Source organism: Aspergillus pseudoviridinutans, assembly GCF_018340605.1.
Source record: "Aspergillus pseudoviridinutans IFM 55266 DNA, scaffold_1, whole genome shotgun sequence".
Taxonomy (NCBI): domain Eukaryota; kingdom Fungi; phylum Ascomycota; class Eurotiomycetes; order Eurotiales; family Aspergillaceae; genus Aspergillus; species Aspergillus pseudoviridinutans.
Window position 1 is genome coordinate 3,114,585 of NW_025091281.1, and position 27,776 is coordinate 3,142,360.

At 50.1% G+C, this 27,776-nt stretch overlaps 12 protein-coding genes across 12 annotated transcripts; 5 read left to right on the plus strand and 7 right to left on the minus strand.

Moving 5' to 3' along the window:
- Positions 1-374: 374 nt before the first annotated feature.
- On the minus strand, positions 375-1,542 carry Asppvi_001093 (putative mRNA decapping hydrolase; the record flags this gene model as incomplete). The annotated part of the gene is made up of 3 exons (XM_043297396.1): positions 375-622; positions 694-1,350; positions 1,461-1,542. The coding sequence occupies 3 exons, from the start codon at positions 1,540-1,542 to the stop codon at positions 375-377; spliced, it is 987 nt and encodes a 328-aa protein (XP_043153331.1).
- A 621-nt stretch (positions 1,543-2,163) lies between these two features.
- On the minus strand, positions 2,164-2,835 carry Asppvi_001094 (ribonuclease H2 subunit C; the record flags this gene model as incomplete). Its single annotated transcript, XM_043297397.1, has 4 exons — positions 2,164-2,205; positions 2,256-2,473; positions 2,529-2,606; positions 2,679-2,835. 4 exons carry the CDS (start codon positions 2,833-2,835, stop codon positions 2,164-2,166), a joined length of 495 nt encoding a protein of 164 aa, XP_043153332.1.
- A 456-nt stretch (positions 2,836-3,291) lies between these two features.
- Positions 3,292-4,280, minus strand: rex4 (putative 3'-5' exonuclease; the record flags this gene model as incomplete). Its single annotated transcript, XM_043297398.1, has 2 exons — positions 3,292-3,898; positions 3,952-4,280. The coding sequence occupies 2 exons, from the start codon at positions 4,278-4,280 to the stop codon at positions 3,292-3,294; spliced, it is 936 nt and encodes a 311-aa protein (XP_043153333.1).
- A 386-nt stretch (positions 4,281-4,666) lies between these two features.
- Asppvi_001096 (ribosome biogenesis protein NOP53) lies at positions 4,667-6,089 on the minus strand (the record flags this gene model as incomplete). Its single annotated transcript, XM_043297399.1, has 3 exons — positions 4,667-4,889; positions 4,945-5,880; positions 5,956-6,089. The coding sequence occupies 3 exons, from the start codon at positions 6,087-6,089 to the stop codon at positions 4,667-4,669; spliced, it is 1,293 nt and encodes a 430-aa protein (XP_043153334.1).
- Positions 6,090-6,448: 359 nt separating this feature from the next.
- Positions 6,449-9,007, plus strand: cef1 (putative cell division control protein (Cdc5); the record flags this gene model as incomplete). The annotated part of the gene is made up of 4 exons (XM_043297400.1): positions 6,449-6,474; positions 6,532-6,565; positions 6,638-6,981; positions 7,033-9,007. 4 exons carry the CDS (start codon positions 6,449-6,451, stop codon positions 9,005-9,007), a joined length of 2,379 nt encoding a protein of 792 aa, XP_043153335.1.
- A 392-nt stretch (positions 9,008-9,399) lies between these two features.
- Positions 9,400-11,309, plus strand: Asppvi_001098 (NuA4 histone acetyltransferase complex catalytic subunit ESA1; the record flags this gene model as incomplete). Its single annotated transcript, XM_043297401.1, has 6 exons — positions 9,400-9,482; positions 9,579-9,606; positions 9,706-9,770; positions 9,836-9,870; positions 9,929-11,091; positions 11,151-11,309. The coding sequence occupies 6 exons, from the start codon at positions 9,400-9,402 to the stop codon at positions 11,307-11,309; spliced, it is 1,533 nt and encodes a 510-aa protein (XP_043153336.1).
- Positions 11,310-12,259: 950 nt separating this feature from the next.
- Asppvi_001099 (uncharacterized protein) lies at positions 12,260-16,452 on the minus strand (the record flags this gene model as incomplete). Its single annotated transcript, XM_043297402.1, has 4 exons — positions 12,260-15,573; positions 15,634-15,804; positions 15,857-16,106; positions 16,162-16,452. 4 exons carry the CDS (start codon positions 16,450-16,452, stop codon positions 12,260-12,262), a joined length of 4,026 nt encoding a protein of 1,341 aa, XP_043153337.1.
- An 800-nt stretch (positions 16,453-17,252) lies between these two features.
- Positions 17,253-17,889, minus strand: Asppvi_001100 (F1F0 ATP synthase subunit f; the record flags this gene model as incomplete). Its single annotated transcript, XM_043297403.1, has 4 exons — positions 17,253-17,278; positions 17,330-17,395; positions 17,456-17,606; positions 17,842-17,889. The coding sequence occupies 4 exons, from the start codon at positions 17,887-17,889 to the stop codon at positions 17,253-17,255; spliced, it is 291 nt and encodes a 96-aa protein (XP_043153338.1).
- A 316-nt stretch (positions 17,890-18,205) lies between these two features.
- Asppvi_001101 (ETC complex I subunit) lies at positions 18,206-18,967 on the plus strand (the record flags this gene model as incomplete). The annotated part of the gene is made up of 3 exons (XM_043297404.1): positions 18,206-18,444; positions 18,494-18,604; positions 18,658-18,967. The coding sequence occupies 3 exons, from the start codon at positions 18,206-18,208 to the stop codon at positions 18,965-18,967; spliced, it is 660 nt and encodes a 219-aa protein (XP_043153339.1).
- Positions 18,968-19,892: 925 nt separating this feature from the next.
- Asppvi_001102 (deoxyhypusine monooxygenase) lies at positions 19,893-20,980 on the plus strand (the record flags this gene model as incomplete). Its single annotated transcript, XM_043297405.1, has 2 exons — positions 19,893-20,383; positions 20,464-20,980. The coding sequence occupies 2 exons, from the start codon at positions 19,893-19,895 to the stop codon at positions 20,978-20,980; spliced, it is 1,008 nt and encodes a 335-aa protein (XP_043153340.1).
- Positions 20,981-21,085: 105 nt separating this feature from the next.
- On the minus strand, positions 21,086-21,580 carry Asppvi_001103 (DNA-directed RNA polymerase I core subunit RPA12; the record flags this gene model as incomplete). The annotated part of the gene is made up of 3 exons (XM_043297406.1): positions 21,086-21,104; positions 21,176-21,407; positions 21,466-21,580. The coding sequence occupies 3 exons, from the start codon at positions 21,578-21,580 to the stop codon at positions 21,086-21,088; spliced, it is 366 nt and encodes a 121-aa protein (XP_043153341.1).
- Positions 21,581-22,031: 451 nt separating this feature from the next.
- Asppvi_001104 (putative sister chromatid cohesion protein Mis4) lies at positions 22,032-27,581 on the plus strand (the record flags this gene model as incomplete). The annotated part of the gene is made up of 5 exons (XM_043297407.1): positions 22,032-22,194; positions 22,256-22,445; positions 22,502-22,638; positions 22,692-24,699; positions 24,761-27,581. The coding sequence occupies 5 exons, from the start codon at positions 22,032-22,034 to the stop codon at positions 27,579-27,581; spliced, it is 5,319 nt and encodes a 1,772-aa protein (XP_043153342.1).
- Positions 27,582-27,776: the final 195 nt, after the last annotated feature.

Below are 27,776 nucleotides of genomic sequence, written 5' to 3' on the forward strand. Positions count from 1 at the left end.
CGGAGTTTGTCGGAAAAGGTTTAAGGAAGGATCGTTGGGGGTTTGTAAAACGATGGAATTGACGGTTGCGCGGTGAGGGGTGATTGACGTCGCTTTGCGGGGTTGGAGATATTCCGTTTCAGGAAATAAATACATACAAAACTGTCAACTCATGCTTCCACCTACTAGGCTTGTCTAGGAACAAAGATCTACCCGCAATTTCAGGAACTCAATAGATACAGCTCTTTGGGAGCATAAAGGTGTTTGGAAGCGCCAGTTGTAAATGAATTTGCTCGGAAGACTATCTAGTATAATAGTCATTTCTCCTTCATATCATAAACGTTCGACACCTCTAGCATAATTCTAAGTATCATCAGTCATGACCAATCGCACTCTCAGTTCTCAATTGCTGGCTTCGACCCGTTCTTCAGCGGATAGAAGACATTCGTCCACAGCTCGCTGGCCTCTCCGAGGTAGTATGTCAAACTGACATCCGCAATGCTTGCCTCCTGGTCCCCAGAGAGAGTCTCCAATTGAGAAATGAGATTTTCCAGCCCGAAGGCTTTCCCTGTTGCTTGTGTCGCACCCGCCTCGAGCATGACATTGACCACGTGGATGTGAAAGTGGTAGTAAGTCGGTTGGTCTAGCATCACAATTAGTACACATTACATCGACACAGGCAAAACCAGGGCAGCCCTAATGGATAATACTTACAATGAACGTATAGCTTGAGCTGGTCCTGCTCCAATTCTGGGTACATCTTCACTGTTCCCTCAAGCAGCCTCTGCCTCAGATACCGTAACCAAGGGATATGCTTCTTCTTGAGATCACGCAAACTCCAGATATCTCGCCGTTGCACGAGAGCGAGCAAATGCAAAGAGCTCATCGTCTTTCTGTCCCAGTTGAGATCAGGGAGCATCAGGAACCCATCATCGGGGCCCTCACCCGCGTCCCGGAGAATCACGTCCTCCTGCTCTGTCCGGCCTTCAAGGATGTTAAAGACCCAGTTCAGTCTACCTTCCTCCCGTTGAGCGCTCATATACGGTCGCACATAGTCACGGTAGATCTCCGGCGTCTCAGTCACCATGCGTAGTAGCTGATCCGAGTACTTTTTGATGTGCTTTTCCGTGCAAGGCCAGATGAGGTTCAGTTTGAGGTCGTGAAACGGCTGTTCATCCTGGCCTGCGCCTGAGGTCGCCAAGTACCACCGGTATATGTCATTGTCGCCGAGATTGTTCACGCTGCTGATTGCGGCGTGGAATGCCTTAAGGACTTCAAGGGATTCGGTTGCGAACGCTGCTCGTTCTGCAACCAGGATGCCTTGCTTGCCGTCAATAGACCCGAGTATGGCGATACGGCGGCCATTTTGATCTATAAAGCTCCACAAATCAGTTACACGCGGTCAATTCAGTATACGGTGCGAACTGTATCGGGGACACCGTGCTTTTTGAATTTAAATCTGGAGCGGAGACAGTTTTTACCTTGCTTGAGAAGTCTGTCGACTTCAAACTTGGGAATTAAAGCCTCAGGGTCAATCCGCTCACCACTGCCGAGAATCTGCATTGTGATTTGGAAGGAGACACTTAATGATAGGAACAGTGATGACAGCAGTTGGGAATTTCAATGTTGTCTTTACCCCAAATCGTTCGGGCAGAACTTATCAGGCGGTCAAAGCTTATCTTATCAATACGAAGGCAGGTAACATCTGCAGTATGAATCGTAAAATTTCTATATAGGACATGCTGTAGAAAGGCCATTAGACTGAAAATGAAGAGTCTCGATGACTGTACCCTAGCAGATAAGGGCAGTCACGCCACATTCCCAGCGATACAGCGTGGACACCTTATTTCAGCAGTGTAATCTCGTTGCCGGGCTGCAGTTTTCAGTCCATTGCTTCCATAAGACTTGAGTAGAAGTCAACACGAAGAGAGCGGCCGATTTTCAAGGGCAACATTTCGCATGACTCGGTACTTAGTCTGGCACCCGGATATCCGCTAACCGACGTGAAAAGAACTCGAACTAGCAGTTCGGCGTTACTTCGAACGATGTTGCTTAGATAGCTCATTGCACTTGTAACTGAGCGGCCAGCGCCTCAAGAACAGACCGCTCAGGCAGTTGGGCCTGCATCCCAGGCTCGGGTGAGTGGTGATGAGCCATTGGTCCAGCTCAAATAGCACCGAGAATTCAAGTGGAACTTGTCTTTGTGTCGCTGGGTTGTGTATGTAACTAGGTTGAAGTTTAGCCACAAGTCTGATTAACGGGTTGTCTCTGCATACCGCTTCAGCCATCTTCAACCATTCTTCGACTCCCTTGACGAAAGCATCATCGGCCGCCGGCACCTCTTCATGGCCCCAAACCATGAATTCGTCAAAAGTAGCCTGCTTTTCTAGTACCTTGGTCGGCTCTTCTTGCTCGATTTGAATATTTTCGGTCTCATATCCGGTGTCTCTTCTCTTAGGCGGTAGAACACGATCAGTAGGCTGCACAACTATTCCTGTAGGGCCAGGTTAAATATTGTATTACCGAAGGTCAGCAGATGCAGGCCGTACCTTGGTAGCCTTCCGGAATTGCAACTCGTCGGCCTCGAAGCTTGCGTCCTCGGAAGTAAGCAGTCTGTAGGTTCTCATCTACGTCAATGTTAGCAGACAGACAAAGAGACCCAGGGAAAATTGACTCCGTGTGCATAACACAATGCTTACTTTTCTCATCGGACACAGGGTTCCAGTAACGCTCTAGAGTCTCAACGAACCCATCATGGTGGATTCTACAGGGAAGGATATTAGGGGTGCAATTCTCCGTCGACTTCTCATTATCGGCTGCAGATGACTGTTTTTGAGGTGCTTGGATGGTAAACATTTCTAGACCAGCTGACGCAAAGTCTTGAGTACTTTGTGCAGGTTGCAAAGCAACCAGAAGAGGAGTTAAAAATTAGTTTGCGGTTGTTCAATGCCTGTATTTTTAGAAGGGATGTTTTGCTGTACCAGTGTGGTTGTTCTTCGGAACAAGCTGACACGACGCGTTGGCCGCGTTAAGTGGATAGGTAATAGGAAATGCGCCATCCCAAAACGGTCAAATTGCTGCAGATTCAATGTAGTATAGAGCAGCGGAAAAACTTAACGATGCTGGACTAAAGATGGAAATGAGAATGACGGCGGCATATACTGAGTTCAATCAGAAATCAAAAAAAAAAGTTTTTCCTGAGTTATTCGATTATTCGAAGCTGGTCCTTCAAATAATGGATGATGCGATATGTACACAAGAGACAAAGGTCTAGGGGTATATAAGGTCTCTAACTGCAGCTATGAGGTTTCGCTACCTCTTACGAGGCTTCTTCTTCTTTTTCTTTTTCTTCTTCTGGTCCTCGCCATTTTCCTTTTTGTCGACGACGACGCGAATTGGCCATTTCTTCAAATGCTCCCGCTCGAATGCCTCTTTATCTCGTCTATACAGGAGCATCGTAGCCTTGGCATCTTCGACACTAGAGTGCGCCCCGTCCTGAATATTTAGGCCTAGGAACTCAGACGCCAGGATTTTCAGGCGTGGAGAGCCGCCACCAGCGATCTTTCGGTAAGGAGGATGCTTGCTTGTGTCTCTGATGTCGCGCTTGGGATGGCCCAGAAGAAGGGCATCCAAGTCATTACTCACAGCATGTCCAATGAGTATTCGCCCGTCAAGAATCTCTGCAACGTCCTTCTGGACTTGTTCGAGGGATCGAGCCTCCGCCATGTGCTTGGGAGAAATGCCGCTCACGTGCGTCCGCCAATCTGTAACCATCTCTTTGGGCCTGACGTACGAATCATATACTTGTTCGCCGTTAAAGTTGACAATACTGACACGCGCGAGGGCAGAATCGTTATCCGGGTTGGGACCGACTCCCACCATTTCGCAGTCCATTGCGACATATTTACCTATTTCTGCGCTGAAGAGGGGTTAGATGATGCAGATAATATATATAGGATAGAAATTACTAACGTAGGTGAACGGCCCTCGTTAACTTTTGCTGGCTTGGACTCAGTCCGTGAGTTCTCGGAGATCGTAGCAGTAGAGCTTTTGCGGGAAATAGTTTTCACCACAGATTCCTGTGCGCTCCTATCCACTCCATGCTCCTGTCCCTCGGGCATTCTTCTCTTTTTTATTGAAGACTTCTTGCGCTCTATTGTCTCTGTTTTCTGCTTCTTGATTGCAACATTTTGAGTCTCGCGGTCTGATGTCTTGCGTTTCTTAGATGCCGAGGAAGCGCTTTGTTTTCTCAGCGTCTCCTGAAGTTTCTTCCAATTACTGGAAAGATTATTGACGTCCATGCCAAAGGTGTGTGTGATACTAAAGCATCATGATGGTCTGAAGGAAAGAGGAGGTGGTGTTGAGAAGGGTATGGTTGTAGCATTCCGGATCTTTCTCCAAAAAATCGGCGATTAGATAGATGCACTAAAAATTTGGACAACCTTAGGCCCCACTCAGGCAACCGTTTTAGTCTCGAACACTACGGTATAATGCACTCCGTGGATCTATTGGCTTATAGAGCCGATACCAGATCTATCTTACCTAGCATTGGGGTCACAACAGTAGCTTGAGTCACTGAGGTCGATTTGCGAGATTGAGAATGTGGAATGATTTCTATATTGCAAAGCCAGTCCATAGCAACACGCTTTTGTGAAGTGCAAAAGGAAAAAAAGAGAAAACCCAGTTATCAAATCTCCAATCCTGGGACCTTGAAATCCTTGTATGTCCACTTCTCCGTCAGCTTCCTCTTTGCCTTCTTGGCCTGTGTCACCGGTTTGCGAGATTCCAGCTTTCCTTGCACTATTAACGTGCGGAAGCGGTCATCAAGCAGATTTCCTTCCGGCTTCAGTAGACGCAATGAGTCTTGTAGTTCGTCGGGGAGTACAACCTCCAACGGTTTCTCGGGCACACTATTGCCAAGTCAGTATGTGTGAGATCTGGAAATCGAGATCAAGAAAAACATACCGGGTTTTGCCCAATGGCTTACGCCGCAAAGCGACGTCATCTCCCTCTTCGGAAGAATCATCTTCAGACTCCTGGCTGGGTTCGAGTTGTCTCTGCTGCACCTGTTCCGCAATAGCCTTCGCTTGCTCGAGTTGCTCTTCCTTCTGTTTCATCTTGGCTTCCCATCTAGCTTTCCTTTCGGCCTCCTTGCGCCTCTTGATCTTATTCCTCTCTGCCTTCGTCTTCCGCGCTGGACGCTTCTTGTTCAGCCACTCTGGTTTCTCGTATTCGCTTTCGAATCCCTCCCAGGCACTCTCATCGTCAGATTTGACTTCGCCGTCATCATTTTGCGCCTCGGCAATAAGGCGCTGCCTCTCTTGCTCCTTCCGCTCTTCTTCCAAGCGCTTCTTCTCAGCCTCTACGGCTTCTTGTCCCTTCTCTTGTAGAAGACGATCCCAATCCTCAAATGATGGGTTGTAACTGATGCCAGCATCTGGTGCACGAACAGCCGGGATTGGCTTTCCATTCGCGGCAAGTGAAATTGGAGGTTGCTTCAGCGTCGGAGGTGCAACTTTGGGCTTGGGCTTCTCGAGGTAATCAAACTGAGGGTCTTCAACAGGTGTTTGGTCTTCAGCATCCGCCCAAGGGTCGTAAAGTTCGCTTCCTTCCGCCTTCTGAGTCGGATTCGCTTCCTTGGCCACCTGCTTCAAGCGCAGCCATTCCTTGCGGGTGACCCAATCGCTCTTGTGCCTCTTGGATTTCGGTTCGATTACACCGTCTGTGACTTTCGAGTTCAAACGTTTGCGGGTATCGACTGCAGGAATTGCAGAACGCTGGGCTAGGATCTCATCGGCCTTCAGAGGCTTGTGCTCTTTGAAGTATGCATTTCTGATCTCGGCGGAGCCCTTCTTATCGATGACGAACAATTCTTCTGAAGGCTTTTCTGCTAGAACACCACTGTAAAGAAGGAATTACATCAGCACATAAGATTGGAAAAGGCTTTCTAATAAGAGTCCACTCGAAGGCACATACCCTTTGATTTCTTCATCTTTCAGAAGACGAAGGCCTTCCTGGACCTCCGTAACGTCGACATTTTTTCTCCAGGCCTTCTTGCCCTTACGGGAAGGTTGCTTGAATTGACTTGGAGCTTCAACTGTGGCCGACATTATGAAGCCCTTTGCAGTCAAATTCAGATTGTCAGTTTGTAGTTTTGTGTCTTTTTTGTCGCTGCGATAACGATCTGAAGAAATTCCAAAAATCCGGACCCGCTTACCTAATGTGGCATCGCGGGGGCGACGCTAAGGCGGCTGCCGCGCTAATGTTCCTTGCGGCGTAAGTGGTGTGGCCGCTCAAGTTAAAGACCTTCCTGCTTGAATCTCGCTTTCCGACCCGCGTCGATTTACTATCGACTCTGGCCAGCGCAGTTTCACTTACTGCATCGGAGAAATTCGACGATCCTTTTAGTTGTATATCAGTACACAAATTTCTTGGTGGAAATCGTTCGCGCTGAGCGACCACATTCACCATGCCCGTTGTCAAAGGAGGAGTCTGGTAAGTCTATCTGCACTTTCGATTATGAGGAGCTCAGCATGGCTAATGAGTGATTAGGACCAATATTGAGGATGAAGTTCTCCGGGCGGCTGTATGTCTTGCGTTCTACTTCACTCGGAGGACGACCAGAGTCTGTGAGCTGACACGTCTTTCTTTCGTCTAGGTATCCAAGTATGGTCTGAACCAATGGGCGCGTGTCTCTTCGCTCCTTGCGAGGAAGACCCCTAAACAATGCAAAGCACGATGGGTAGAGTGGTTGGACCCTGGTATTCGCAAGGTCGAATGGTCAAGGGAAGAAGACGAGAAACTGCTGCATCTGGCGAAGTTGATGCCAACACAATGGCGTACAATCGCCCCTATCGTCGGAAGGACAGCAACACAATGCCTTGAACGCTATCAGAAACTGCTAGATGAAGCAGAGGCCCGGGAAAACGATGAGCTGGGATTAGGAGGTCCCTCTGGCGGCGAGGCGGCTGCGCCTAGTGCGGACGATGTGAGACGGCTAAGGTATGAGGTCGCACTGATTGAAAGGACGTTCGCTTTGCTGACATTTTGAAGACCCGGTGAATTAGATCCCGATCCGGAATCGAAACCTGCTCGTCCCGACACGATTGATCTCGACGAAGACGAGAAGGAAATGCTGAGTGAAGCTCGGGCTCGTTTGGCGAACACCCAAGGAAAGAAGGCGAAGCGCAAGGCTAGAGAACGGCAACTTGAAGAGTCCCGAAGACTCGCTGTCCTGCAAAAACGCCGTGAACTTAAAAATGCTGGCATCAATATCAAAGTCGTTACCCGGAAGAAAGGGGAAATGGACTATAACGCGGACATCCCATTTGAGAAGCCAGCCGCACCTGGATTTTACGATACCATGGAAGAGGAAGCTCGAAACGAAAGACAGCGAGAAATGTTTGATCCTCGAAAACAACAACTTGCGAACAAGCGAAAAGGGGATCAGGAAGAAGACGCGGATAGGAAGAAGAGAAAGAACGACAAGAATGGTAGCTCCGCTTTCGCTGCTGCCGCAAGGGCCGGCCAAATGCAGAAGATTCGCGAGGCTGAGCAGAGCAGTAAGAGACGAGCGCTTGTCCTGCCAACTCCTCAAGTGAGCGAAAGCGAAATGGAGGACATTATCAAAATGGGCATGGCCGGAGACAGGGCCAGTAAGATGTCTGGGGACGAAGAAACAACTCGAGGTTTGATCGGTAACTACACTTCTATCGTCGGAGGGACGCCAATTAGGACACCACGAGCTCCGCCAGAGGAGGATCATATTGCCAATGAGATCCGAAATATCAGAGCCCTTACCGAAACGCAATCATCTTTGTTGGGTGGTGAGAATACGCCTCTGCACGAAGGAGGTTCTTCTACTGGTTTTGATGGCATCGCCCCTCGGCGACAACAGATCGTTACGCCGAATCCAATGGCGACTCCTTTCCGACAAGCCAATGGGTTGGGGGCGACTCCATTGCATGGTGGAATTGGGCCAGGGGCAACACCCCTCAGAACCCCTAGAGATCAGTTCGCGCTCAATCAGATGGAAGGCGGACAGTTGATTGGCAGCACACCGAGAGATATCAGATTGCACCAGAAAGCTGTCAGTCAAGGCATTCGTAGCAAATTGGCGGCGCTCCCGAAGCCTAAAGAAACCGAATGGGAACTCGAGGAACTTCCCTCGGAGACCGCAGAGCCAACTGCTGCGGAGGAGATCTCTGAAGAGGATGCTGCGGAGCGTGATCGGAGAGAGAGGGAGGCACGGGAGAGAGCTGCGCAAGCTGAGTTGAAACGCCAGACCCAAGTCTACCAGCGGGGACTGCCACGCCCAAGTGTTCTCGATATAGATGCTCTGATGGCGCGTGCCTCACACGTTACCGATCCCATCAATGGCATGATTGCTAAGGAAGCAGCTCTGTTGATTGCCAATGACGCTCAAAAATTCCGCCTTCCCAATGGCAAGGTTGAAGGCAAGGCACGGAAACTGGAGCGACTTGGCGATGAACTCATCGAATCAGCGCGTGCAGCCATCGCAGCGGAAGTTGCTTCGTCTGATCGGCAACAGGAATGGCTGCAAGGCTTTGATGATCGTTGGTCGTCGGCGCACTCCAACAGCCTCCCAGGGCTCGCCAACTATGCCGACGACGATGAAGAGGAGGATGTGTACCGACAAGAGCAGCGAATGATTGACGCTTTCGACAATGTACAGGCTTCCCTGCTGGCTACCGCAGAACGAGGAAACAAGCTTGAGAAGAAGCTAGCGCTACACTACGGTGGCTATCAAAACCGCGCGAAGACCCTTCGAACCAAGATTGTCGAGGCCAGCTCTGCTCTAGAAAACTCGAAGGATGAGTTGAATGCTTTCCAGACCCTACAAATTTCCGAGGAATCGGCTATCTCGCGAAGGCTCGAGAAGCTCCGTGACGACGTTGCCTTCATTCTGAAGAGAGAACGGGAAGCTCAAGAAACGTACAGGATTAGAAAGGAGGAGCTGGATGAGCTTGTTGCCGGGACAGAGGCAGTTGTCAATGGGTGGCACTGAAGGCATAGGAAACGATGATACCTAGGATGTAAACTAGTTCACTATTCTGATTTTCTTACTATTAGACAGTTCATAATTCATGGTAGTAAGAAGTATTTTTTGGGACCTCTCCCTTCACATATGCTCAGTATCAGACCCAAATTCAAGCAAATCCTGAATTCTACTCAGTGATGGACAGATTGTGCGCTCTAGTTACTCCCTCAAATTTGTGAGGTTGCCAAAAGCGGACAGCGAAAAGGCTGGTTCAAAGGCGGTCTCCCAGGCTGCTTCACAGAACCAAACCTCCATCAACTCCTGCGAAAGAATCAGATATTTCATMGTGCACTTCGTCCAAACCAGGTTTTCTGTCACAGAGACATCTCTAAACTATTGAGATTTGGGTCTGAATCACCATGGGAGTTCGGGATTCTCATGGGGAGGCCACTGGGACGCCCGACCCTGTTGAGAAGGGCTTTGCCACCCTCACCACCATCCGGTAAGTTGACAACTTGCTGCTGGATACTCGAGAAAAATTATTATTAGAGTCTTCTACATGACTTTTATCGGTCGCATAAACTAATCATCGCGATAGGATCGGTGTTAAGGCGATGGTCCAGAAGGTCAGTTGTTTCTCCATTGCTTCCAGCATCGTTCGATATTCATCACGTGACATCATTGAACGGCAGTGAATGTGGTCGCTGATATTTGGATTGATATAGGATGGCGAGTTGAGAAAAGCAGAAATTCTGTCGATTAGGCAGCGTAAAGATGGTCCTAGCTTCTAGTGCGTTTCTCAACCCTGAGCTCTTCTTGTCGTGTCGGAGTTTTTCATGCTGATGATATGTACAGTGTTCACTATGTCGATTTCAACAAACGTTTAGATGGTGAGTACACTTCTGTCCTTGTGCATCTGAAAGGGGACAATCTGACGAATCCAACTAGAATGGGTTGACGCTTCTCGACTAGACCTATCTCACGAAGTTGAGTGGCCTCAGCCAGAGAAACCAGAGAAGAAGAAGACTGGTGCTGGCAACAAAGCGCCGAGCAAAAATGTGCAGAAGCGTGCGAGAGCCGACAGCCGTGATGTCTCTGCAACTCCAGATCTACTCACGGGCAAGAATGTGAACGTTGGCAAGGCGCAACGCCCGTCCAAGGCAGGTGGCAAAGAGAATCGTGACGGGACTCCTCTCAATATGCCCATCATCACTGCAGAGGCCATCTCAACGGACGGCACCCCTAAAGCCGAGTCTGACGATGTCGAAATGCTTGACGTCAGTTTCACTGACGGCAAAAGCATCAAAGAAGAGGAGAGAGCGTTAGGACTCATGTCGCGCGAAGAAGAGATCGAACGACTGCGAACGAGCGGTAGTATGACACAGAACCCAACGGAAATCCATCGCGTGCGTAATTTGAATCGACTCCAAATGGGCAAATACGACATTGAACCCTGGTACTTCTCGCCGTATCCCGCTTCCTTCTCAGACGTTGATATCGTCTATATCGATGAGTTCTGTCTGAGCTATTTCGACGACAAACGTGCCTTTGAGCGCCACCGTACCAAGTGCACGCTTGTCCATCCTCCCGGCAACGAGATATACCGCGATGACTACATCTCTTTTTTCGAAGTTGATGGCCGCCGTCAGCGGACCTGGTGCCGTAACCTTTGTCTGCTGAGCAAACTCTTCCTTGATCACAAAACCCTATACTACGATGTCGACCCTTTCCTCTTCTACTGTATGTGCACGAGAGATGAGTCAGGCTGCCATCTTGTGGGCTACTTCTCCAAGGAGAAGGATTCCGCGGAGGGCTACAATTTGGCTTGTATCTTGACACTACCTCAGTACCAACGGCGTGGGTTTGGTCGGCTGCTTATCTCCTTCAGCTATGAGCTCAGCAAGCGCGAGGGAAAGCTCGGCTCTCCTGAAAAGCCACTCAGTGACCTTGGTCTACTGGGTTACCGTCAATACTGGCGAGAAACGCTCGTCGAAATACTTATGGAACCTGGACGAGAAACAGTCAGCGAGAATGAGCTCGCTCTATTAACTTCGATGACGGAGAAAGACGTCCATGAGACTCTGGTAGTCCTGAATATGCTCCGGTACTATGTATGTGCTCCCACCCCATCCCACTTGAAGCTTGAAACAGTTAACTGACTACTTCATAGAAAGGAAACTGGGTCATCGTTCTCACCGACTACGTAGTCGAACAGCACAAGAAGCGTCTTGAAAAAGAGAAGCTCAAGGGAGCTCGCAAGATCGACCCAGCACGCCTTCAGTGGAAACCTCCCGTGTTCACCGCTTCAAGCCGGACGTGGAACTGGTGAGCCTAGTTGTTCCAAGAAATCTTTTCTTTGTACTGTGTCTTTCAAGCAACGGTGTTTGGGTCTACTACTGGTGGGTGACATTGGGCTGGCGTTCGGGTCCCGTGGAGAAAAGATGGTCCCTTCAAGCGATTTGTGTATTATCTCTTCCAACTTGCTAGATGACGGGCTTATGTCCGAATACCACATTCTGTCAGATATCAATTCGCAAAGCATCTAGAGTATAGTGATCTTTTGGTTCTCTCCGCTGCCATCCTCGTTCGGTTAGTCAACAGATGTAGATATACTTTACACGATGCAAAGAGCTAGTGCGAACTCTCAGTAAGTCCAGAGGCAGCATATAGCTGACCTGATTAAATTAGTATCGCTTATAAGCCCTGGAAATGCAGCTGATCGAGTCAAGGAATCAGATGCATAAGTTGAGCACAAAGCTACATAGCTGAACTTAGAATACAGCACTGGTGGTGGGTTGTTTCATCTTGCATTGATTCAGGCACTGAAAATAATACGTGGAGCTGTCTTATGCCTTTTCTGAATTACCAGGAAGACTTAGAAGAATAAGTGATAGAACAGCTGCATGGAGAATGATACATATTAAGTAGCACGAAGATCGACTGATCGACTGAGAATCGAGGTTGAAGTGATGTCGGGTGTATGAGGAAGAGAATGTTATGTGTGATTGTTGTGTCTCTCAAAGAAAAAGAGAGTTACTTCGAATCGAGTACTGATGAGGGAGAAGATGGGGATAATGTACGATGCAAAGGACATTGAGAAGAGTACTAGAAGTTCAAGGCAAACGCAGACCCGTTCGATATCCCACATGACGTTGCTCACCAGATACCGAAAGAAACCGCTGAATGAATATCCGAAACCCGAGAATTGCCACGGCAGAGCTAACAGACGTAATTCGAAGACTAGAGGCGCATTCCTCTACATGAATAAGCTGGACCAGCTTAGTGAGATCCGCTAATTGTGCGCGCTGCCCACGCTGTATTCCGCGGTTGATGCCGGGGCGAAGAGCCGCTGCTGCCGTTCTGCTGCGCAGTGGTTGTCTTCTTGGTATTAGAGTTTCCAGGTCCTTCCCGAGCTTTTGTATTCTTTCGTGGTTTGAAGGTGGAGGGCCCGCGCTGTCGAGGATTATGACTCCCTGCCTTCTTTGGAAGAGTCACGGTTTTCGCAGCGATAGCGCCGGGGAAGCGGATGGACACCCGAAAATTGCCAGATGAATCCCTGTCACTGAGGCTCAGAAGATAAGGCTCGATGCTGTGAATTTGCATCGGCTTGAGACTCTTGAACCGTAACCGGGATTGCGAGGGTGCTGGAGCAGCATGCCAAGCTGCTGGAGGTGCAGCATTGGGAACTCGAACAACAGGTAAAGAACCTGCTTCGCGATCCTCAAAGATCTCCTCGGCCTCTTCGACTTGCTTGGCGCTGGCTATTCCGTCGCCAACTTGAGTCATATTCTCAGCAAATTGGGGGAGAGATACAGACACTGCGGCAATATGCAGCTGGACATCGAGAGGTTCTTTCGATGCTGACGTGACTGCCAAAGCATTCTTCTTCTCATGTACCGTCTTCTTGCCGAAAAGACAGTTGATCTTCTCCTGCCAGGAGGTTGCGGTTGAGACGGGTTGAGCTTGAGCTGGGACGCGAGGGGGAGCAGCAACCATAGAAGCAAATGTCGGAGGTGGCGGTGGTGCAACGATTTTTGGGGGAAGTTTGACAATCGGCTTAGGGGCGGGAAGGTGGACCAAAGGTCGGGTAGAATCACTCATATATACTGGATGACTCGATAGTTCCTCTGGCGGTGGTGGAGACGGGCTTCGGAAATGCTCATCTTCCTCAAAGGCTGGCCGTTTATATTGCTCCGTGGCCTGAGGGAAGAATCGAGAACTGCGAACTGGCACACTACTCAGTGGACGAGCATGAGGCTCAGCGAAGGGTAGAGTCGCGACAGGATGATCGAAACCAGGCAGATGGTTGGAGATCGAACTTGACGTGTCGGTTGATCTATGAATGCCAACAACCTGCCTCTGTCCACTCTGGTCGCCAGTACGAACCTGTCGCCATGTTTCATTGAATGTGACATGCAAAGGCTGGCTATCACGCATTGTGTTCATCTCATTTAGGAGCTTCTCATTCTCTTCCGCTTCACGTTTAGCAGCAACTGCGTGGAAATTATTCCAACCGGTAGTACCGGTGACACGTGATTCCTGTTGCCAATGAGGCTGGTGTACACTTGGAGGCCCGATTGGCCCTGGTCGGACAACCGTGGTCATAGAGTCGTACTGCGCATGTCGAACATCGGTAGAAGGCAACGGAGAGATTGACGTAGGCTCCTGTTGGGGTCGAGAGGGGGCAGAAAACGGTTGTGGGCCAGAAGAGATTGGAGGTTGGTCGAGGCCGAGAGGACCACGAAGGGAGATGTCTCTCGATGGAAAGCCCCCGAGGGTTTGATCAAATATGCCATTACCCAGGGTCTTATCGTTGCTGAGAGGCTTCCAAGGATTCGCAATAGCAGAAGAGGCAGCTCCTAGTTTAGTATTCGAAGACCAAGGGGAATATGAGCTCGAAGCCCCAAGATTACTCTTCCATTGGGAACTCGACTCTTCAATTGTTGATTCGGGCAATTTCTCAGAAAGACGGGACTGCCGGAAATCGCTAGGCTCCTGAGGTCCTGTAGTAGCCTCGAGTTTAAGATCGCGAGCGGGCGAAGTAGGACGCCGAGCATTGACCGTGGGAGCCGACCGCTCAGCAGCTCTCTCTTTTTCATTCGCGGCGACGAGCTTTTTGACGGTGTCGGGATGATGGACTTTCATCATCCCGTATTGCTTCGGTTCACCAGTTGGTTCCGGTACCGGGGGTTTAGGAGGGGATTGTGCTGCTTGCGTGAGGGACGCCTTGGCTTCAGCTTTATCACCTTCCAGAGAGTCCCTGGGTTTGGATTTTGGTTTCTCGGGCGGTGGACCCAGGGCCTCCAACTTCTGTCGAATTCTTTCACGTTTTGCAGCTTCCTCTTTCTCTTCTTGCTCTAGCCTGCGCTGCCGAGCTTCAAGTCGCTTTTCCTTCATAATACGTTCCTGCATCGCGACGGGATCTTCCTTCGCMGCTTGCGCTGTAGCATCCTGAGCTTCTGGAGCTGAGGGCACTGATGGCTGAGACGCGTCAGGCGCACCCGCAGCTGCTCGTGGAGGCCATGTTGGACCTGGAGGATGGCGGGCAGAGGAAGCCTCGTGAATAAATGCATCCTTCAGATGCACCGACTCTTTGTTCGCAAGGGACGGGTCTATGATTCCATTGACCTGCGAGCCCCTTCTTGCTTCAAACGTTCTCTGCGGCCCATCAGGGCGACCGATCGACATCCGACGTCCAAAGCCTCCACTTCCTCCGCTGACGTTGGATGAAGTTCGCCGACGCGTCCAATGCCCGGCATCTTGGCCACTTGTCCGATGAGTTTGAAATGCTGGAGAAGGCTCCGCAGGTCCTGCCTGCTCACCTGGTGTCGGCCGCTGTAATAGTGAAGAAGGGCGGAAGCCTTGCTGCTCAGCTCGCCACGGTGCTTTCCTAACCTCTGGTACAGGCTCATAGCGACCCGATCTAGAGTTGTACAATTCACGAGTTGTTCCAGCGTGTGTGTCTTTCCACGACCGATTGAAGTCATCCGCCGCAATCTCCTTTGGGTGGACAATTCCGGTGGAAGGTTCGGTAACTTGGTGTTCTTTGACAGGAACACGTCCGGGAGGTTGAATTTGAACAGGCGGCATAACCGGTGATACCTTTTCCATTGGCGGCAGTGGGGCCCAAGGTGATTTAGATGGAGGTGCTGGACTTGTGGACGCCAACGACGCCTTGTCATGTGGTCCTTTCGACAAGATGGTTGCGCCCTTCGCCTGCCTTTCCGCATTTGCGCCAAGCCTGAGAACGGTAGGATTGGGTCCGATAGTTGTTGTAGACTTCGTGACGATTTTGGGCACTTCTTTAACGGCAGGGACTTGCTCTGGTGCAGGAACATCGACCTTCGCTTCGTTCGCCGTCTTAGTATCTTGGCCGGAAGTGTGTACTGCCTCCGCATGAGTAGTAAGGCTCGTCTTGGTGCCGTCAGTCCATTCGATCGTCTCAGGAGCCCAGTCATCTTCGTCGTCATCGATATCGGCCCATTTCGCCTCGGTCCCACCACCATCTTCTTGTATGCGAGAAGTCATGTGAATTCCGTATTGCTGCTTCAGTTCTTCATCTGTCAAATGCTTTGGTGGCGTAGGTTGCACGGCTTTAGAACTCGGATGTTAGAGGGGTTTGTTCTAGAGAGAAAGGACAAGCAGTGCCTTACGTCTGTTCTTGTTCCAGACCTGATTTGGATCAGGTCCACCCCCACCTGCCTTGCCTGCACCTGTTCCCGACTTTGAGAGCGAGTCACGAAGGCTGCTGGTCGTCTTGGCCACCAAGCGCGGGCGAGAGCTCTGTAATGGCCCGCCCAACGGCGTAGTCAAAGACGAGGGGGCTATGTCAAGTTAGTAGACAAATTAATCGAACGAAGATGAGGTTGTCTGTACCTTTATCAGACGGCTTAGCTGTAGTAAGCGCTCCCGGAGCTTTTGGCACGGAAAATTTGGCGAAAGAAACCGGTTTGAACGTTGTTGGCTTCTTCGAGCCTGCACGCTTACCGTCTGTTCGACTGGCATCCGACTCCGAGCCACCCTGAGAAGCCGTATCCTCTCCTGCATCCGACACCGAGGCTACTCCGTTCATTTCGAGTGCTCGCGAAGCGACTGGCCCGGGCCCCTGCTTTGAGGTATCCTTTTCCTATAACGCATTCAGTAGCGCATTCACTTTCATATTCGTTCGTGTAGAGACTCACTGTCGATGGTCGTTCAGAATCGTTTTCTGTCTCATTCTTCGTGAGTGATGAGTCGGAAGCACTGGGCTCTGGTTGGTTTTGTGGATCGTTCGTTTCCGTCGTCGTCTGTGTTGTTGCGGTGGTATGTTGAGTCTCCCCCACGTCCCCTCCAGCAGATATCTTGTCTTTGGTGCTCGCAGGAACGTCGGAAGGCGAAGGCTCGCCGCCCGACAGGGTCTGATTTACCACATCGTGGCTGCTCTGCTCTGCCATAACAATTCCCGAGTCTGTGAGATCCGCAGGTTGCGACATCTGTTAGACACTGGTCTTGCAACTGTGAATGCTGGGATAGTCGCGGCAGAATCCATGTAACTCATAAGAAGGCACGGAGGAAACGTTAGGAGAAATACCTATTACCAGGTATCAAGAATCGCCACGTTTAGACTGCTAGCTGAATTGTTCGAGCTTGGGGGGAAAAGCTCCAAACGACGAGACTAAGTGCGCGGTGGGAAGTGCACAAATCCAAAGGCTGGAAATAAAGCTCGTAAGGAACAGGCAGGCGAAATGGATGCGATATAATACTAAACGCCACTGCCCAAGAAATCCCAAATGGGAGGTCGCAATAAGAGTTGTCTTTCTCAGGTTTGATGATCGAGTGAGGGCTGCAGTCATGGGTGACGGCTCATGTTGGAGGTGAGGTGGCTGTTTTGGGTTAGCGTGGGACGGAAAATGAAGTAGAGTCAAAATCTTGTGGCTGGAGCCGGAAGGATGAGATGTGTCACTGGCAAGCGGATTATTCACTGTCGCTAAGATATCTAAAATTGAAAATGATCTTGAATATTTGGTCTTTCAGTCCTTAAAATTTCGCATAACATCATTGGAGAAGCAGAGGGTGGTGTTGGGATCGCGACAGACGGCAAATCGCACATCCACACCCCATATACTACGCAACTGACCACTACAGTGACACATATCCAGCTGTAATTGGAAGAGAAAAAGCCGGTATTAAGGCCAGAGCAACTGGGTTGGAGGTATGCCTCTTCTACATTGCTTCCATCTAGGTTTGCTGGTATATACACAGATCCTCCGCAAGCCACACAAAAGCGAAGCATTTAGTGAGGGTGGTTCTTGTGGTGGCCTGTAACTGTTAGCAACGCGAAATGCCTCCATGGTCAAAAAGGAAACGTACGAAGATGGAAGTAGTACTCCATGCTGTAGCCGATGAGAAGGATACCACCAATGGCGTGAGCAAGAGCTGCAGCGATTAAGATCAGCAATTGCAAGGTACCAAGTCAAGTCGTCTGGAACTACTCACGGGCAGCAGAAGGGTTCTTGCCCCAGTAACGAGCCTGGTAGCGCCCAATGAGGCCAGTGGGCTTAGCCTCGGGAGCGGAACCGCGAGGGAGTCTGGCGTAGAAGTTCACAACGCGCTCCATGCGAGCGGCATCCTTAGCGGCACCGATGGCCTTTGTAAAATGTCAGTCATTGCATGATAGGGAGAGGCCGTGTGTGTTTTGCGATCGATGCTCAAGGTCGTGGTGAAAAGCCTTTACTGGAGATGGAGGGTACTGCAGAGCGTAAAGAGTATCGAGGGAACGCCATAAGGTGACTCACATTGGGAGAAGCAATCTAGGAACTGTTAGCATGTCTTCACTGGGATCCAACAAATGAAATCTCTGGGTATTTGCTATTCTTCCTTACCTTGGGGGGAATCAAGGTCGAGAGACCTCGGCGGGCGATGTAGCTCATCTTGTCTGAATTTGAATATGCGTCAATATCCGGTACCGCTTCTGAATGACAATGAAAATATGAACACCACCCAGCACTTTTACGTACCTAAGTACAGGCGAGTGAACCGTACAATCGATGAAGACGAAGTAGTGAGGATGTGCCTCTGAGATCGCGGGTTGTCGGATGAGCGGTTCCAAACGTAGGGAGCCTCAAGACGCGCTAAACCGGATTTGGTTCTGCCGCAACCACCAGACCTCGCTGCATACCTCACTCAAGATATTGCTCTCCCGCTGTCGCCCGCTCAGCTGAATTCAAGTCAGACAAATCCGTGACCATGTCCCTCTTTCGAGCAGGTAGCTCTGCCTGCCTTCGGGCGAGCAGAATTGCTGTGCCCGTCAATGCGCGTTTCATCTCCACGCAAAACCGTTCTGGTGGCGCCGGTGTCAAGACTAGCCCAGCGGACGCACCTTCCACACCCCTTTCAGAGAGCTCTTTGGTTCGCAAGGAGACGCCATCTCAAGCAATGGCTCGTCATCAGCCCGATTACGAAGCCACAATTGACCATGCTACCTCGTAAGGGAAGCCTGGCTAATACCCGAGAACTCCACTGATGGCAATCCAGACAATACTCCCCTGTGCCCAAGCGTGTCATGGACGGTAGCGAGCCTGGCGACACTGTGGCTGCTGCTGTTCTCTCCGGGGCTCCTACAGACCTTCAAGCTCGAACTGTTAGGTACAGATTCAGATTTACCTCCGTCACCCGCCGCTTTCTGACCATTTTACTAGGATTTACAAGCCTTCGAAGCCCGCAACGCAGTCCGGTACCTGGCACAGCCATCACTGGAGAATGGACTGGGACATTCTGCAGAAAGGTCACCGTTGGGAGAACCCTTTGATGGGTTGGCAGTCTTCGGGTGATTTCATGCAGGGTACTCACCTGAACTTCAAGTCCAAGGAAGATGCGATCTTGTTCGCGCAGAAGCAGGGATACGAGTACTTCGTCCAGGAACCCAACGAGCGCCGCTTCGTCCCTAAGGCTTATGCAAACAACTTCGTCCACGAACCAAAGAAGCTCAAGCACATCAGAACTAAATGATTGTGTTATTTGGGTGTACTGTGTATATAACTGCAAGCTTCTGGGCTTTGAAGGGTTGATTCCATAGGTTAAATGGATTTTAGTGCGTTTTCATTTGTCTTTCACGAAACATGGCGTACTGCGGGAAGACACTGCATTTACGGATATGATGCTCTGCCGACAACCTAGCGAACCGTGCTCGCTTTTCTTTTCAATTATGAGCTTCAACTTAGTGCAATTTCGAGTCTGAGGGTCTTCTACGGAGGACACATGTGAGGAATTGGCAATCTTAATCCCTTCAGCAACAGTCCTTTGACTGAGGAGGTATTGAGCCACCCTCAAGCAGCTTTACTTAAGTCTGGCCTGTATGATGGTCCGGATGAGCTATCCTGTGCCTGCCAATTCCGCGTGGAGAACTATGTGTATTGTATGATCATAGTATCCTTGATATCATTATAACTATGAAGGTCCAGACGGCTATGTATTCTAATGGAAAATCTAGAAGAGAGTGTGGCCAATTACTTAAAGTACAACACGAACAGCCATAAGCCAATATCGGTAGGATGTATACCTATAAGACCGATGGTCCAAGGCTTCAAGCTGAGTTGAACAAACGTACGCTCAACCAGTCCTATCCTGAAATCGAATGCATCGTGTCTCCTAGAGTTCTGAACAAATAATCGATAGCGAAGTGTTTGAGCTGCAGTCAGGCGACTGTAACACACTTCGGATTTGAAGATGGACGGCGCTGTGAAGAATAGCGAGTTGGGCTAGTCGCTGCGGCCACCCCCGCCACCCCACCTAAAATTTATTATCTCGTTGAGATAAGATCTGAAAATTTAGATGCTCATGCTCTCTTGAGCAAATGTTTATGCTGTAGCCTCCTCAATCCGATCCGTTTCAATTTCAACCAGTCATCTTCTCTGACCACCTTCACAATACCACCATGGCCCCTTCTGCAACCGATACTCTAGAGGGCGTGGATCCCACCATCCTCACTCTTCGCAAAGTCCTCACTTCCGAGTCGGAGCCGCTCGCTCGCCGATTCCGTGCCTTGTTCTCCTTGAAGCACCTTGCGTGCCTGCAGCCGCCTACCGAGAAGACACTGCCCGCAATTCAGGCTATTGCTGCTGCCTTTACTTCACCATCCGCCTTGCTGAAACATGAACTTGCATACTGCTTGGGCCAGACCCGCAATCCAGAGTCTGTGCCGTTCCTACAAGAAGTCGCGAAGGACACGGAGCAAGATACGATGTGCCGTCATGAAGCCGCAGAGGCTCTGGGCGCCTTGGGTTACGAAGACAGCTTGGAGATCTTGAAGGCTCTTAGAGACAATCAGAATGAGCCCGATGTTATTAGAGAGACCTGCGACATTGCAGTGGACAGGATTCTGTGGGAAAATTCAGAGGCAAGGAAAGCTGAGAAATTAAAGGCAAGGTATGAGGCGTCCGTATCAATCCACCCTGTTTCCCTTTCTCTTTGCAAATGCTTATTGTATCATGTGCACCAATTCGTAGTGACTTTACCTCGATCGACCCCGCTCCACCACTTCCAATGGCGGCCAGTGAACCTTCCATTCCCGAAATAGAGAAGACTCTACTCGACACAAGTCTACCATTGTTTCAGAGATACCGTGCGATGTTCGCCTTGCGCGACCTCGCTTCTCCTCCCGATCTTCCCACAGCGACGCGCGCTGTTGAGGCGCTGGCCAAGGGCCTTAAAGATCCATCTGCACTTTTCCGCCATGAGATCGCGTTTGTCTTTGGTCAACTTTGCCACCCTGCGTCAATTCCAAGCCTTACTGAAGCGCTTAGCAACCAAAGCGAAGCCGGTATGGTGCGACACGAAGCGGCCGAGGCTTTGGGAAGCTTGGGCGACTGTGAGGGTGTTGAGGAGACGCTAAGGAAATTCTTGAATGACCCGGAGCAGGTGGTAAGAGACAGTGTCATTGTGGCTCTCGATATGGCGGAGTATGAAAAGAATGGTGAAGTTGAGTATGCTTTGGTGCCTGATGCTGGCGTTGCTGCTGCTTGAATGACCCGTTGTCGAAGGTATAGCTTCACAATATCGGTATTGCGTTTGATTCGTTGCTCCCATAGACGTACAATCATAATCTTGAATAGATACTCCTTCGGTCTCCTAGTTGTTCGTGGTTTCCCTGCAGTCAGATAAATATCAGTATTGAGCCCGCGGATGCAATTGGAAGGATCAACGGTGGAGGTTGCGTACTTGTAACCGCAAACACAGGTGTAGAACACTGTACTTCCTTCGTCTGCACTGCGCAATTGCACAGTTGTGAAGTACATCTCCTTTCTCCCACATCTGGCACATGTATGTTGTGCCAGTGCTTCAGTTCGCTTATCTTCAGCTGTCAGGGTCTGAACTGCCGATCTCTTGGCTCTTAACGTCGATGGGAAGGCATTCGGTTTTGACTCAGAGATGATCGTGTTCGGGACAGTATCTGAAGACAAAGTTAGCGCAAGCGCTCGCCTCAAACCCTCACAATGAGGTCAACAAACCTTTATTCCGAGCGCCGCAAACATCGCAGACAAGGACCTTAGTCGGATCACCAGTCGACTCCGGTAGGAGATTTCCACAGTCTGTGCAGAAAATTAAAGATCCAATGGCAGACATTGTGCAAGCCAAGTTCTCAGTATCGACAGACGTTGGAAATTGATCTTCAACCCGAGATTATCTAGGAGGGGTTAAGCAGGAGACAGAACAGATATTATCGAATGCATAACCAAATCAGGATAGAAAACTCCAAACTTTTTTTTTTCCCGCTGAGATGCTGCCGCCCGGAAGACGTGCAGCACGGACCACCTGCTTATGTAGCCCGCCGTAACTAAGGACTACTGCCGGGCGGTCAACAGCGGCAGCAAGAGAGTGTGCCTGGCAGTAATTATTATTGTTGGTTGCTTAAGTATTGCGTCGCTGTATCAAGAGCATCTCAGGGAAGGATGACTGGAGTGAGAGTTGACTTTCTTCGCTGATAGTCATGTCTCTGAGCAGGACATGCCTCTCCTGTTTCTATCTCTCGCCTCTCCTTCCTAAGTCACTTATACATTAAAGTCAAATTGCCGCCATGGACCAAAACTGGAGCCCGGCTGTCCAGGTCGTCATCAATGGCCGTCCTCAAGCGCAGGGCCATGGCGCTGGAGGACTTTCGCAACGCCGGACCAGGCCATTGTCTGTTGATGAAGCTCTGCAGTACTCACCTATGTCTAGCGCGCCAGTGTTTGGCTTAGGTATGCATCATGGATGTCTCACTTGAATGGTGAAGTCAAACTCACTCATGATACTCTTTAGACTGTATACTGCGCCCTGATGTTGGCCGACCTCCCACTACCACCTCTATCAATCATATCCTTCAGTCGGGTCGAACGGTTTTGAATGAACTAAATGCAGAGATACAATCCGGGCATGATGAGTCGAGTCGGTTAGAGACGTCTCGCGAATATCTACAGCAACTGCTTGACGGTGACCAGTTGACGGAATTGTAAGCAACATTGATCTGTACAACGGTACGATACCTAGCAACTAAATCATTCCCAGCAAGTTCAAACTTCCCCCTGGATCCGCCCAGGCCAAGAGTTCCCTGCCCAGCCCACCCTCGGAGCAAGGTTCTGGTCGGAACGAGCTTGGCCCGTTTGCAAAAATGATGTTGGATGCTACGGACATAGCATTTCGATGTAAGTCTCAAACTATTGCATCCAGAAACAACTCTTATGCTGATCCGTCACAGATCCTACCTCGACGGAGGTCAAGATTGAAAAGCCGATGAGGAAATCCCCAGCGTGGAACGAGCAAGCGCATCGAGCTAATAACGCTACCCCGGCGTCTTACAGTCAATCGCCTAACCCGGCAAGCCAGCTGTCGGTCGTGATTCCAGTCAAGTCGATACATACTCTGAACGAACATGGGGCTTCGAAGAAGAGAAAGCTAAATAACGATGTGGAGGACCTTACCATGATTCGACTCAAGGATCAAAAAGAGGAGGCAGATGCGGCTCTTGTAAAGCTACAAGATCTGTTTCATGAGGTTTTCCAGGCAGAGGATCAAGCTGAAGCAGAGACAACTGCTGGTGGCTCGGCCGAACGACAAGATGCCGTTTTTTCGGTTGCTCACTCCCTTGACGCAAATGGACCTGTCCTCTCATCCGACGCTCACAGCCGTCTTCAGAAGGCCATGAAAAAGGTTGTTGGTTTCAACCGGCTTCAGGACATCCCGTCGGAGTATTTGAATAGACTACGGAAACTTTGTGAGAGGCCAATCATTGCCGCACAATCACCCGATCTCAGGTTGGACGATCCATCAAATGATTCTGAAACCCAAGAGTGGCTCCAAAAAGTCGATGATATGCTCAATGCTCTGCTCGCAGTGGGTACACTGTTGCAGACAATGTCTGGCTCTCGGACGGAAAGGGATCTCTGTCCGGAGGATCTGATCGAGGCCATTCCAAATGTATTCAATCAGATTTTCGATAACTGCGTCATTCCAGCAGTTGAAGCCCGCCCTGGAGGCAAAGAAGGCAGGTATTTTGAGTTCTTCTCTTCACAGAAGCGTGTTATAGGGGGTGTTATCCAGCAAAGTAAAAAGGTTCTCGGCCTATTTGCCGACTTTCTGTCACGCATTGATGTCTCTGAAGGGACAATCACCGCTACTGAGTTTTTCGCTGCAAAGCTAATTTTCGTGGAGAACGCGCATTCCGAAAAGGACTCCGCCGTCGGCTTTCAAAAGTACGAATCAGTTCGCCGCGGAGCAATGGATGTCCTGGCGAAAATCTTTTCCAGGTATCCTGCTCAGCGTCCATTCATTCTTGACGAGATTCTCGTTTCTCTGGAAAAGCTTCCGTCTACGCGGCAGAGTGCCAGGCAATTCAAGCTCGCCGATGGTAAGAGCATTCAGCTTCTAACTGCGCTGGTCATGCAACTTGTCCAGACCACTGCGCTTGACACTCCGTCGTCCAAAACACGAAAAACGAAGCGTACTCTCTCGGCTGGCGCTGATGGCGAAGAGTCACACGAAAATGAGGAAGACTCGGACGAAGATGACGACGAGGATCAAACAGATGCATCCCTGGAGCGTCTTGCAACTAAAGTTAATCGTCTCTATGATAATGCGGTCCGCAGTGCGCAGTATATCGTCAAGTTCATAGTTCAACGTGCAATGACGTCTACCAAGACTGGCGACCAACCCTTTCGGAACATTCTTGATATATTCACCGAGGATCTGATTGGCGTCCTGGGCTCCACAGATTGGCCTGCTGCTGAACTACTTCTTCGCATCATGGCGTCTCACATGGTCGGTATTGCAGACCTTGATAAGAGCCCTGCCACTGCGAAAAGTATGGCTCTGGAGCTTCTGGGCTGGATGGGATCCGCCATATCCGATCTAGTCGTGACCGCTCAGCACTTACTTCCCTCGATGGAAGAGTCCGACAGTGATCTCAGTGTCTATTTGAGACAGTTGTTTGAGGACTACTCCAACCATGCCTTACATCCTCAAGATCTAGTTGTGCCAGAAGGCCCGTATCGAATAGCTCTCGAATACTTTCTTCAGGCTCAGTCATCGGACAACTGGCAGCTTTCCAGTGCTCGAGGTTATTACCTGGCGCAATGGGCAAAGACCGTCTGTTCTGTCTATTATAATTCAGAAGACAGGGACGATGTTCCTGACGGCGAAGCTACTGAGAGCCTCATAGTTCTCTTGACGAAGTTGTTCTCGGAACCGCTGTGGTTGGAAACTCATAGGTACGGGCTCTATCACATGGACATGTTCATTCGCTGCAAAATGCTAACGCTGCTATTCCAGACACTTCGATAGGATATCAACTGCTCACGGGCGGTTCGCATACATTTTGACCGTTTTAAACTCGAGCTTTTGCAAGGCTTTTGACACGATTTTGAAAGTCCTGCTCAATTCGATTACTAGCGACCAGGCAAAGGTTCGTAGTCGGAGCCTAAAAAGCGTGATCTACATGCTCGAAAAAGACCCAAGCCTTCTAGACAGAGACGCATCAGTCATGCGTGTTATACTTCGATGTGCTGCGGATGCCTCGCCGATGGTTCGTGACTCGGCGCTCTCGCTGATCGCCAAATGCATTGCTCTCAAACCGAAGTTGGAAGAGGATGGGTGTAGGAGCATTTTGGCTTGCGCAGCCGATCCTACAGCCGGTGTGAGGAAGCGCTGCATTGGGCTGCTAAAAGATATTTATCTTAAGACGTCTCGCACCGAATTGAAGCTGGCTATAGTGGATAGCTTTCTCCAACGGACAACGGATACAGAAGAAAGCGTAGCCACTTTGGCGCGGCAGACTTTCGAGGAGATTTGGCTTACCCCGTTTCATGAGCTTATCGATTCATCACAGGATGGCTCGAAGCTCAAGGTTGGTCTAGGAGAGCGGGTGACGTTGATCGTAAGCTTGGTGCAGCGCAGCGAGACCGCTCTCGAAGCATTAGGGTTTTGTTTGAAAAAGCTTCTATCGGACAATTCCAAGACGGCCTCATTGAACTTCAAGGTTTGCAAAGCGATGGTTGCAACGATGTTCGAAAAGTTAGTTGAAGATGAGGGCTCGGAGAAGGAGTCTCAACAGGCTCTCCTTCAGACGATCACAGTCTTTGCCAAGGCAAATGCGAAGCTATTCAGCCCTGAMCAACTGGAGACTCTTCACCCTTACATCGGTAATCTCGCCACTGCCGAGGATTTGTTCATTTTCAGATCTGTGGTGGTAATCTATCGCTGCGTTCTGCCGTACCTTTCGTCCGCTCACAACAGTCTTCTAAAAGAAGTGCAAAACGATCTTTTCAAAAGCGTAGCCAAACTTGCTCGTTCAGAGCTCAACGAGGTTATGGCTTGTTTGTGGACCATCAATAGCGTTTTGCGCAACACTGACAGACTTGTGAAACTGACCATATCGGTTCTGAAACCGATTCAACATTACCGAAATGTCGACCTTGCAGGTAATGCTAATTCCGCTATTGTGGCCAGAGCTAAGAGCTATATTCGAATTGCCGGCTGCGTGGGGCGTCATTGTGATCTGGAGAAGTACGAACCTCATTTCAAGAATGCCTTTCCGTCTTGGAAAGGCGGATCGGTGGCTGGTTTGATGGTCGACTCTATTGTGCCTTTTACGCTCCCGAAGCAGCCTCTGGAACTTAGGGTTATGGCGTTAGAGAGCGTGGGCTCGATATGCCAGTCCTGGCCGGCTCAGTTCAGCCGGGATGAGCCGAGAAAAATTCTTTCCATGGTCTTTAAAGAAGACAATGCAAGTCTTCAGAATATCGTCCTTAAATCCTTTGCGGAGTTTTTCGCCATGCACGAGGGCAAAGCAGAAAAATCAGTCGTGCCATCTGCTGAAAAAGCGGACCAGGAGAACTCTACCAGACTGGGTGGCTCATTAAAAGCAAGTGACAACGACGGAGCTGCCGCTCTGATAGCTCAACACTTCCTACAGAGCATGCTTCGAGTCGCGCAATCTCGGCAGGACGCATATGCTCTCACTGCGATTGAATTAATTGCTAGCATTAACCGTCAAGGACTGGTTCACCCCAAAGAATGCGCAGGCGTGTTGGTTTCACTGGAGACATCCACCGTGCCAGCGATTGCCAAGGTTGCATTTGACACCCACAAGATGCTGCATCAGCAGTATGAATCGATGTTCGAAAGAGAATACATGAGGGCGGTTCAGGAGGCTTTCTATTACCAGCGCGATGTGGTTGGTGATTCTAGCGGCGCTCTGGCCCGACCTTACGTTGCAAAATTGGCACCGCTTTTTGATATTATCAAAACGAGTAACAGTCGATATCAGAAGAAATTCCTGTCCAACCTGTGTTCGAAGGTAGACTTCGAACTGAAGAAGCTCGATAGCACTGGGGACCCGCCAGAGCATCTTCTACTTGCGCGATTTGTGTCTCAGAATCTGGCATTCTTTGATTATGGCCAGCTTGCTGAGCTGGTCTCAGCAGTTGGATGCATGGAGCGCATTGTTTCCGCGACAGGAACAGTTGTAGCCCATTCGATTGAAACAGAGATTTTCCCGCCTAAGATGGCGGCACCACTGGGAGAACTGTCATCCGAACCTCTGCCACAAGGGCCAGTCAACCCAGAGCCTCTACCGCAGGTCAATCCGTCCGTGTTACGGCAACTGGCTACAGCAGCCGCATCCCTCTCAATGCTTTGGGAGGCTCGAACATACCTTCGCCGTCTGTATGGGATACACGCCCATGTACGAGACAAGGAAGGCAAAGCTGCGGCCAAGGAGCTGAACAAGTCCGCCACCAAAGTGCAAGGAGTGACCGGCGACAAGTTTTGGGACGCCATATCTCGGAACATGGACGCACTGAATAGCGAAGAGCAAATGATCAGCAAATGTCGAGAATTTGCCACTTTGCTTGCGATTGACGATGAGTTCAAGGTCGGTGAGGACGAGGATGCTGAAGGCGACAGCTTTGACGGTGTCGCTGAGCTTGACGACACGGGGGCTGGTCCAGGGTCCGTCGGTGGGCAGCGACCTGGCAAACGGAAGAATTCTCTTTCTGGTCAAAATCCCGCGAAGCGACCCCGCGGGAGAAAAAGTGGCTCCGGCAAGAAAAGAGCCAGCACGGAACCAGACGATGACATGGACTGGGGTTAGGATCTCCAGTAGTCAGTTGGCCAGGCACGGCCAACGCTTGCATTTTTGGCTGTGCATTACATAGACGTCGCATACGGGACGGCAAACGGCGTTCGGGGGGCTTTCAACTGCTTTTTCATCTCATGAGATATCTTTTTATCCAGCTATTCTGTTATATTAAAAATGACGGCGGGAAGGAGATTTGCTTGATGACCA